Below are 10,488 nucleotides of genomic sequence, written 5' to 3' on the forward strand. Positions count from 1 at the left end.
TATTCCTTTGTGTTGTCAATTTTTTGATTTGCTGTTGCTGCTGTTTCCTGACCACTTTTGTTCCCACTATATATCATCTCATTTGATTCTTTGTTCTTCACCATCACCAAGAAGGAATTTGCTTGCTGGGATATTCCATATTTCAATGATGTATGAGTAATTAATTGCTTTTATTTCGTTTCCTGTTTCATTCCACATGTTACAAAATGAATCAGATCCACTGGTAGTGATTGTATCTCTGTCACTACTCACTAGTGCGTGTGTTGTGTGCTCATGATTATGCTGCAATTTGAAAAAGTTCAAAACAAAACGTTTGTCCAAAAAATATAGTTTCAAATGTATTGTGTTAGAAAATTGTACATTAAGATGATGATATTAAAATTCTGACAAGTCAATATGGCCAACAGTTTATTTTTACATATTTTCAACAAAGTAATCTTGTTGTAACTGTTATTCATTATTCACAATTGTATATTAAAAGTCTTATACCAAGTATTAACCTGAGGCAACACTTTCAACTCGATTTTTATATTGGTTGAGCTAAAAGTCAAACCCTTCTGCGAATTATAAACAAGTCAAGTAATGTAAAGTTTAATAACATAATGCAAGAAGCAAAGCTAAGACGAAATGAAAGAAAAATATTAATAATATTGGTTGAGAATCACATGATAAGAAAATAATCTTTTTGAAACGAAAGTATACACATAAATAAAAACAAAAATAGAAACACATCATAAATTTGATGTGGTTCGTTACCTCAAAATTTATATCCACGACTATTTAACAAAAATATTATTTAGTTAAGGATGGATATTGAATATCTTTTTTATTTTTCTGTTATGGATTTTTTTCTTCCCAACTAGACTATTGGCTAATTTCACTCACAGTATTATAATTCTCATTTGAGGAGTGCAAAACAAATCCATGTTCAGGCAGGGGGAATTTTGGTTGATGGGGGATAAATTTATTGCTCTCTTGGGTCTAGTGAAGGTTAGTTTAGTTTTGCAGAAGAAATAAAAGTTTACTATTCCATGCAAGAGACAATCACTCACTCCAACAACAAAATAAGCCCTGCCAGCTTCTGGATCAAAGCAGCCTTCTCTTCTCGACTTTATTCCACTCATCTTGTTCACAAGATCATTAGATCATGTTATGTGAAATAAAACATCTAAACACGAATGACTGCACTTCAATGTTAGTTGTAGTAAAAAAACTATTTGACAAAACCATTAACTGTGCAGACACGGGATCAAGTTTCACTATTTCTCTGTTATTAAAATACAGGGGCAGCACAACATGCATGGATAGCTATTGCTCTCAAATACCAAACAGGTTCACATTACGTGTCCAAATTTATTCCTTTGTCGTGTTGTTTGCTTCTTGGTATTGTTCAAAAGAAGAAAAAAGGACACACCCTTGTATTATTGTCATCCTGCTTTTTTAAACTTGGTTTATATAGAGTGACAAAGAAAGAACATGAGCCATGGAATCACCCAACTCTTTCTTTCTTGTGCTTTTCTCTTCTTTTTATGCTTTATTCACTGCAAAAGCGAAAACACCCATTTGAATGCATACAGTAGAGATAGAGAGAGAGACTGAGACAGAGGGGTCCTCTGTGGGAACTTTTCTTTGTTGTTCAACAGGCAAACCTTCTGTTTTTGATCTAACCAACCAAAAATGTATGTTCACTCAATTCAATTCCTTTATTCATCTTTAACTGTACACCCCCCGGTCAAATATGAATTTCTCCATACCCATTTTTCTATTCACTATATCCCCTTCTCTCCACAACCACAACCAAAAGTCATAAAAAAAGAATACCTCGTCACATGCCCTTTGATGCATTTTACATGTACAACCAACTATCGTCACAATCTCTCCCCTCAATGAAAAAAAAAAAAAAACAAAACTAAATAAAGCATCCCCTGCCATGTCTATCATCTACCAACACCCCCCACCAGTTTTCACTTTTCATTCCATTTGCAATGGCTATGAGAAAAATTTAGCCATCAATTTTGGCACCAACATCTCTGTTCAAACTTTAAATCGCCAACATTTGCAGCATTCACTGACATGTCCTGATCCTGATGCTAAGGTGTCACCACGCCAAAGCTGGTCCCGTTTCAGTTCCAATTGTCTCTCTCCAAATATATCTATCATTTGTCCTCCACAAAGATTCTATGTATGAAATCCCTAAACCTTTTGGAGTATAGCTTCGGATCAACGGCTGAGATGGAGGAGGGATCCACTTGCAGCGACTTGTATGCATGCTCTAGCTTTTTGCTTATATCATAATCTTGGAGAATGTCAATTATGCCAAAGTATAGGATTACATCAGAGACCTCACCACCACTCTCTGAAGGGATAGAATTGCTACTTCCAGTACCAGTGTGCTGATCCAACCCAGCTTTACACACTCTCTCAGCTCTGGCAGGCATGTTTGTTCCCAGTCGAATTAGAAGTCCCCTGAAATACCAAGAATCACCATAATTTACTGAAATACTAGAATTAGAATTCAAATCAAATATTTGCATAATTGGTATGTAAACCAACCATCAGGAAGGGAGAACCCACAAATTTGTACATTAATTTGGTTAATAAGGAATTTTATAGTTCAGTTGATTAGATAAAATCTTGAAAGTAGAAACAAAATCAAAAACAAAAATACTTGCATATACTAGCAAATAATGGTCACATTTTTATGTTATATATACATACATAATATATATCTCCCGAGCTTCAAAATTCCTTACAGCAACCACTGCTTTATGAATATCACAATCGCAATCGCGAGTCAACTAACAACTAGCTTTGCAAAGAAGGGTTTGCCCTTCTTAGAAAAATCAGAAGACCCCACCAGCATTTGTTGTCAATAAAACTACCTCCAATTTTGCCAATGATAACTCAAGTCATTTTCGGTCCATCTCCACCAACAGAATCATATTCCAAAATGGAGATAACTAGCAAGTTACCTGCTCCTAAATCACCAATGGAGGGGCTAATTCATTTGCAATTACTTTGTTTCTACATGCGTATGGGCCATATTGATAGTTTAAGACATAAGCATTTTGCTTTTGTTTGTTTTATGACTGGGTCCAGACAGACTAAGGCTCGAAGAACATGGCACATGCATGCAAAATTAGTCATAGAAGTGAAAGCTATGGCTACCAATGGGTGTAAGTATCAAGAGACTAATACAGGTATAACCCCACTAAGCCATCTATGGTCATAAAATATTGCAACTTAGAATGGTCCTTCTTTTCCCGAAGCAAATATCATTAATTGACTTGGAATAGTCCATCTTCAAGAAATGAGGGGTTGGATTGGAAGTCACATGACCGCTCAAGCTAATAATAGAACTGCACAAAGATCTCTAAAATCCCTAAATATTTTCCTTCTTTTGGGAATATAAATGAAAAATTCAAGGAAGACAATAATTTCTGTTTATTTCCATAACTTCATAGGAATTTATTCGTCATGATGAAACAACAAAAACAGTCAGGTACTGTGGATAAAGGGTAGAGGGCATACCGGCCTATGGGTATCCACTTCATATCTTGTGTGTCATCATTTTGCATGTCTCTCTTGCCTGTTATACCTATAAATTCCAAAAAAAAAAATTACTTCTCGGACTCAATCAATTAATTCAAATGAAGAGAAACACAGAACAACGAGGAAGTAACCTGAACACAACTCATTGGTTAAACTCTTCCCGTCATCAACTAAGCTATCATCACGGAAATGAAGGCCAATCAAAAAACTGTAATCCATTATTCCCTCTGCTTCCAAGAATTCACAGTCTCTATCAAGTTGCCTGAACAGAAGTCATCACACGAGACCAAAATTGAGAGCATAAAAAATTTTCAAAGTAAAAGCAATATGTAAAACACTGGAAGCAGATTCTATACCATTTTAGCTCTTGAAACCAAGACTGTTCCAGGCGGAAGACAAAACAAAGATCAAGGTCTTTAAGAGTGGTAGTCTCATCAATCTCCTCCCGAGGTTTATCGGTTGTTCGACCATGAGAAGAACCTTTGAGGTCAAACCGCCTATGGATCCGATACTCCGAACAAAATACATTGGCCATCACAATAAACCGAGTCTGTTATCCACAATATGATTTACAAGTGTGAATATAGTTGTAAGTTGTTACAAGTATACACTCACAGTAAACCAGCGGAAAGCAAAGTTCAAATAAGGTAAGTTCATACGTACCTTTTGACCTCCAATTGGTTTGACACAGTGAACCCCCAAAAATTTTGTTACCAGCGAATTCTTGTACTGACACACATGTTGATAGTAACTGGGAAGCATCCTGATGAGCACCTGAAACGGCCACCAACTAATTATTGAATGGTGAATAACCACAGAAAAATGGACGGTGGCCTAGAACTGAAAGTGAGACCTCACCGTACTAAATATAGGTTTTATGGTTTTCTTTCTCAGAGAAAATGAATCCATCTTAAAGTGTAGTTAAGGCTGGCAACTAACCTTGACTTCAGACTTCTTCAAGGTTTTGATAATGAACCGGTCGTCCTCAGTGAGGTAAAAGAAGCTTCCACTTTTGCCAGGAGAAGACATCTCCCTCAGTGTGTCATTGCCGCAAATAGCAAGCATGTAATCCGCAGGATCTATTCCAAATAATTCCCTTAGATGTCTAAATGCCCACCAAGACATAGCCATAATTAGTACAACACCAATCCAACAAAGTTCACAGAAAATGGAAAATCATGTCCATTAGTCGATACCTGAACACCATAGGACAATAATCTTTCCACCTGAAGTCCACAGATTGATGAGGAGGTGTAAACTTAGACCCCTCCGGAGGGAACCTCGTCCAGAACTTCTCCTTCGGATCAAAATCCCCAGGCCTAAGCTCTCGCAAACCAGAAGCATGCTTTCCAACAGAGTATCTACACAAGAACAATTCAGTCCTCAAAGGGATGTATCTAGTTAAATTAAACAACTAATATAGGTAAAATCAAAGTAAAATACCTAATACCCAGTTGAAGATTGAGCATCAAATCATAATTCTTATGCCCTTTGGAAACAGTATGACCAGGCTTCTTAACATCCCCATCAACAGAACGACAAGGACTCCTCTGCAACTGCACATCACTCTCACACCCTGTGCCTCCTCCACCACCACCACTACCATAAAACACAGAAGCCTCCACAATGTCACAAGTGATATCCCCAGCCTCGCCATCAAGCTCCCAAATGCAAATCCGGGGAAAACTCACACTCTTTATGTTGTGGTTCTTGTTACAACACTCATCCACCGACACACGTTTCTCATTGACAAACTCCTTCCCCCAATTCCCAGAGGAGGTGCTCCCATCGCGCCATGTGAAGACGCCTCTCCCTTTGGGAACCCCGTTCTCCCAACACCCCTCGTAACGGTTCCCGTTCTTCCACACCAGCACGCCCTTCCCGGAGATGGCGCCATTCTTCCACTCCCCGACGTACTCATTCCCGTTGCGCCAAGTGTACCTCCCCTCCCCCTCTTGCAGGTTGCACCGCCACCACCCCTCGTACACGTCGCCGTTCGCGTACCGCTTCTCCCCGAACCCGTGCTTCCTGTCCGAGAGCCACGCATCGCGATACATATCCCCGTCGACGCCGACGAAGGTCTCGGGGCCGTGCATCCTCCCGGCGGCAAACTCGCCCTTGTAGGTTGCGCCAGAGGGCAAGGAGAATCGCCCCTTGCTGCACGCCTTTCCCTTCCTCCACCCTCCCTCGTACATGCACCCGTTCAACCAGAGGTACTTCCCACTGCCGAGCAGCGCGTTTCTCGAGAGGCTGCCGCTGTAGATGTATCCGTTCGGGAGCGCCTTCTCCACAGTCTCGGGAGACACCCGGCGCGTCCTCGTTGGACGGCGGCACAACGGCGGTGGCAGTAGGAGCTCGATGTCCTTTGTGGTTGCGTTGTTGTCCTCTTGTTGCTCCGACAGTGTGAGTAGCGTCTCTTGCATTTTTCCTAAGCTCCTGAAGACAGCGTCACATTTGAAAAGCCGTTGCGAACTCTCTAACGGTAATAATGGTGTTCCTGCTGTGAGCAATGGAAGAGATTATCCACAGAGAAAGAGAGAGAAGAGAAGTGAGTTACAGTGCCTTGGGAAAAGAGATATAATAACCGGACAAGAAACGTAGAGAGAGAAAGTGGTTATAGTTATAGTTATGGTTAATTCCCAGGAACATTGCCATAGCAGGCGCCAAAAGCACCACTCTGTTCCTCTTCCTCACTTTAATTTCCATACTAAACATCTGCATTAGCTTTTCTGTTGTTTTGGATTTCCTTTACGTATGGCTTCCACCTTAATTTCGTAAAGGAGTTAATGTTTTGTTTAAGAATACAATTCTTTTCATAAGTAAAAAAAAACAGTGAACAGATTTTTTTGACAAAACAGAACATATTTATCGTTTTTTCATTAAATTTAGAATATGTCAGAGAATGTCATTAAGTAACAAAATAAAGAATGAATTAATAAAAAAAATAATACGTGTATAGTGTGAAAATATTATAAAAAAAACTGTGTCGAAATGTTTTTTTTTAAAAAAAAAAAAAACTAACTTACTTTTGCAAGGGGGCAAATTCCAAGATGAAGGGGGCCGATCCAATTTGAGAAACATTGTGAATAAATCTCAGTGTTAATATAACATTATTAATAACAATAGTTAACTGTTTGAATTAGAAACACTGAAATAGTTGGCGTCACGCATAATAATCCCACCCACCCTTACCTTAACCATGTTTTTGTGAACTTTGATGTAAAAAAATGGTGGCACGATGAAATTAGGAGAAGCACCAAGTGGTGGGGCTGGTGAAAGCGATAGAATGAATGAAATACGAAAGTAGCATATGTTACGTGACTTTGCGTCATGTTACCATCCCTATATATGCAGCATTTACTATTTTATGAACAAAAAATGTGATTCTTAGCTAGGTTCTGCATCACACCAAATGACATGCATTTTCATGACCTACGTGGGTATTATGTGTATCCTTTTGAAAAGTGTGAAATGTGAAAGAATGTTATTACACTTGTTTTCATGCTAGTAACAACTTATAAATGTGCGTTTTGATATTTATTATTATGTGAAGTGAAGCATATTGAGTTATCAGAGAAATAGGAAAAAGTTGTGTTGGTTTGATTTTAAGAAATTATAACAAAACATATCTGAGATCTTCCATATTTGTTGCAATGATTTCTGGGCCACAACACAAGGTGGCCTCAAACTCAAGAAAACGAGTTATGATATCAACCAAACATGACCTAATGGAATATGCATTGCGCTTTTACTTTGGAAATAAAATAATGTCATAAACTAAGCACATTTTTGCTTAATCAATACTTGGATTGGAGGGGACAGTTGACGACATAGCATGTCTTCTTAAATGTATTCCACCATTGCTTCACTTTTTATCCATTAATCGATTATTGAACAATATTCTATGTTTTGTTTATAAACAATTTTTTATTTTAGAGTATGTGATGACTTTTAGGTGAGAGACTCTAACGTATGTATTTTATCAAATAATACAACTTATTTAATTTAATGCAAGGCAAAATCATTTAATTAAAAATAAAACCAAAAGTAGTTATACAAAATTACTTATTATTATACAAGTGTAACTTCTCTTTCTAAATAGGTTTGATCATTTCGGAGGTCATTTGTGCAGAATCGTCTCAAATAGGTCATCGTATTATTTTTTATCTCAATTAGATCCCTGTTTTTGTAAAATTGAGTTAATTGGAACTTTGCCGTCAATTTTAGTAAACGACGTTAAATTTGTTGTGTCGTGACATGCTGACTGCATAATTATTTGTCATGTGGCAACCTGAGTTCGCATTAGGTGGAATTTATTTATTTTAACATTTAAATAAGTTAAATTTATTTCCTAAAGATGGCGCCATTCTTCCACTTCCGGACCTACACATTCCCTCCCTCTCCTGTAGGTTGCACCGCCACCAACCCTCGTACACGTCGTCGTTCCATATCACTTCTCCCCGAACATGTGCTTCTTGTCCGAGAGCCACACATCGTGATACATATCCCCGTCAACACCAACGAAGGTCTCGGAGTCGTGCATCCTCCCGACAACAAACAGTACAGCCTAATACAAACCAAACTTCTGCCAATCCAAACCAAGCCCACAAGGACTCCACCAGGGTTAGAATGGAGCAACTCCGTTGCCAACCACCACGCGAAACAGGTTGCCTGCCATCGCAACCACCGTGATATCGTTCACATCCCAACATTGCCAGAACTGGACTGGAGTTCACCATCATCAGTGACTGTCAAAATTGGAAACCCTTTCTCCTACGATCCCACCCAACATCACGAGACACAAAAAGAGAAACAAGAACCAACCCTAATCGCAAAAAAACTCAAAAAACCCAAAATTGCATGAACAGATTCCAAAATTCCCAAAAAAACCTTAATCTCAAAGTCGCAATGGCAATGACGTATGTGGATGAGGATGACTATTTTGGCTTTGTTGAAGACATGCATACGTTGGATGGACACAAGCGTCATCAGCTTGTTGTGCCGTCTAGTTCCTGTGGTCGAAAGTGGAGCCGCAAGGCTAACGTCGATGCCATTGTGGAATAGGAACAATAGCAGGATCCGGAAATGGCACCGGAATCCTTGGTCTGCTTAGAATCCTGATGCCTCCAAAACCACCAATAGCTTTGTGAAACGCAAGGAAAGTAATAAAAGCTTCCAATTTGATCCTTCACTTGAAGAATTTGAAGAATGTAAGTGAAATTCTTCCCTGGTGGAATTAGGCATGTTGTTCCAAAACCACCATCTTCGAACAAGTTTTTTCTCTGCTGAATCCCGTTCCTGCATCATTATTTTCGCTATTTATTTCTTAAACAAAAATCATTTTTTTTCTCTTTTACAATTTAACAACGATGAGAAGAGGTTGCCATGGTTTCAATCAAATCCCAAATTTCTTTTATTTAAAAATTACAAACCCCCTATCATTAATATTCTAAGTGTGCCACATGTATAACAATGCATAGTTAGCATGCCATGACACAACAAAATTAACGTCGTTTACTGAAATTGACGACAAGGTTCCAATTGACTCAATTTTACAGGAATAGGGACCTGATTGAGATAAAAAAAATACGAAGACTTATTTGAGACAATTATGTACAAATAGGTACCTCCGAAATGATTAAATCTTCTAAATATTTTTGTTAATGTTAGTTAAATAAAAAAAACTTATTTACTTAAAGTCAACCCATATTTAATCTCATATGTCTTTCTTGTTTTGGTAATGTATTTTGAATTTTTTGAAATTGAAGATGCATAACATCATAATATTCTTAATATGGTACACACTAACATGATGATATTGAATGTTTACAAATAATTTGTCTCTTATAAATAGTTTCATAACATTTTCTATAAAGAATCAATCTCGAATTTTAGAAATTAATTATTTCTTTAACTCTTTTAAAAATAATTATTCAACAAATTTTTTTAAAATAACATATACTATATTAAATTCATCCAACAAAATGTTAATTTATTATTTATTTATACTTCTCATTAATAATATGCCCACAATTAGAACTACACAATTAGATAAAGAACATAGCTTACCAAACACTTTGTTACATAGAGTTACAGATTTGTGGCACATGACTAGTCTTCGGGAGGGGGCCAAGGAAGAAACTAATCGATCATTTCCACTACAGTCACTTCGTTTGGTGTCATTATGGACTCGTGTCAAGAGGTTCTTCTTTTACGACTTAGAGTGTAGTACAAACAAAACTTAGGTCGATTAGCCTCATAAAAAAACATAAGTTCACTCGTCTCTATTATTCCCACTTTGAAGTACCCGGTCTTGAACCCTTTGAAGGAGGTGATATACAAAGAAAATAGCCACCTCCCCTTTCTGAATATCAAAGAGACCCAACCCTTCTTGGCATTTAGGTGGGTACAAAAGTAATGTAGAAAGATGAGGGGAGTTTGAGTGATGTCGGGGGTCGAGTAGAGCACCCTAAAGGCCTATATCCAAGCTCAATTATTCGAGTGCAGCTATGTGAGTGCCACATTTAGCTCTTGTAGTATGCCCATCTGGAATTCATTGAAAGGAAGACAAGTGAGTAAATATTGAAAGAGAGAGACATCATGTAGAAGATGATAACACTCCTTCTAGCTAGGTTAGGCCAAAACTAAAAGAGATGCCTTAAAGATGGTTGAAATAGTGGTGGGGTGCAAAATTTGGTGAGGGAAAAGGCTAAGGCTCTCGGCTAAAGGTGATATAAGGTGGAAAGGAGTGGTTTTTGATGATGCTCAAAGAGAGGTTAGGCCAACTATGAGAAAGGTGACTAGAGGAGACCAATTGGGATGCCCTAGCCTTGGATGACCTAAGATCAGTAGTATGGCTCAAAAAGGACAACATAACATCACTCAAACCCAAAGTTAATTACAAGAGTGTGAGACACCTCTATTTATAGGTTAAGA

General features: G+C 38.0%; 1 protein-coding gene across 1 annotated transcript; it reads right to left on the minus strand.

Annotated features, from left to right (window-relative positions):
• Positions 1-1,614: 1,614 nt before the first annotated feature.
• Positions 1,615-6,317, minus strand: LOC108332116 (phosphatidylinositol 4-phosphate 5-kinase 2). The gene is made up of 8 exons (XM_017567238.2): positions 4,996-6,317; positions 4,749-4,913; positions 4,492-4,657; positions 4,216-4,326; positions 3,909-4,102; positions 3,684-3,814; positions 3,532-3,598; positions 1,615-2,466 (listed from the first exon to the last, which is right to left on the minus strand). The coding sequence occupies exons 1-8, from the start codon at positions 5,973-5,975 to the stop codon at positions 2,157-2,159; spliced, it is 2,124 nt and encodes a 707-aa protein (XP_017422727.1). The 5' UTR covers positions 5,976-6,317; the 3' UTR covers positions 1,615-2,156.
• Between the last annotated feature and the right edge of the window lie 4,171 nt (positions 6,318-10,488).

Source organism: Vigna angularis, chromosome 4, assembly GCF_016808095.1.
Source record: "Vigna angularis cultivar LongXiaoDou No.4 chromosome 4, ASM1680809v1, whole genome shotgun sequence".
Lineage (NCBI taxonomy): Eukaryota > Viridiplantae > Streptophyta > Magnoliopsida > Fabales > Fabaceae > Vigna > Vigna angularis.

What these genes read in the sequence shown, in the direction of transcription:
- LOC108332116 (XM_017567238.2), bottom strand. Translation starts at nt 5,975, where the DNA reads ATGCAAGAGACGCTACTCACACTGTCGGAGCAACAAGAGGACAACAAC. An exon ending in AACCAATTGGAGGTCAAAAG is followed by an intron (nt 4,103 to 4,215) that starts GTACGTATGAAC and finishes TGTGGATAACAG; the next exon opens with ACTCGGTTTATTGTGATGGC. An exon ending in AACCAATGAGTTGTGTTCAG is followed by an intron (nt 3,599 to 3,683) that starts GTTACTTCCTCG and finishes TGGAATTTATAG; the next exon opens with GTATAACAGGCAAGAGAGAC.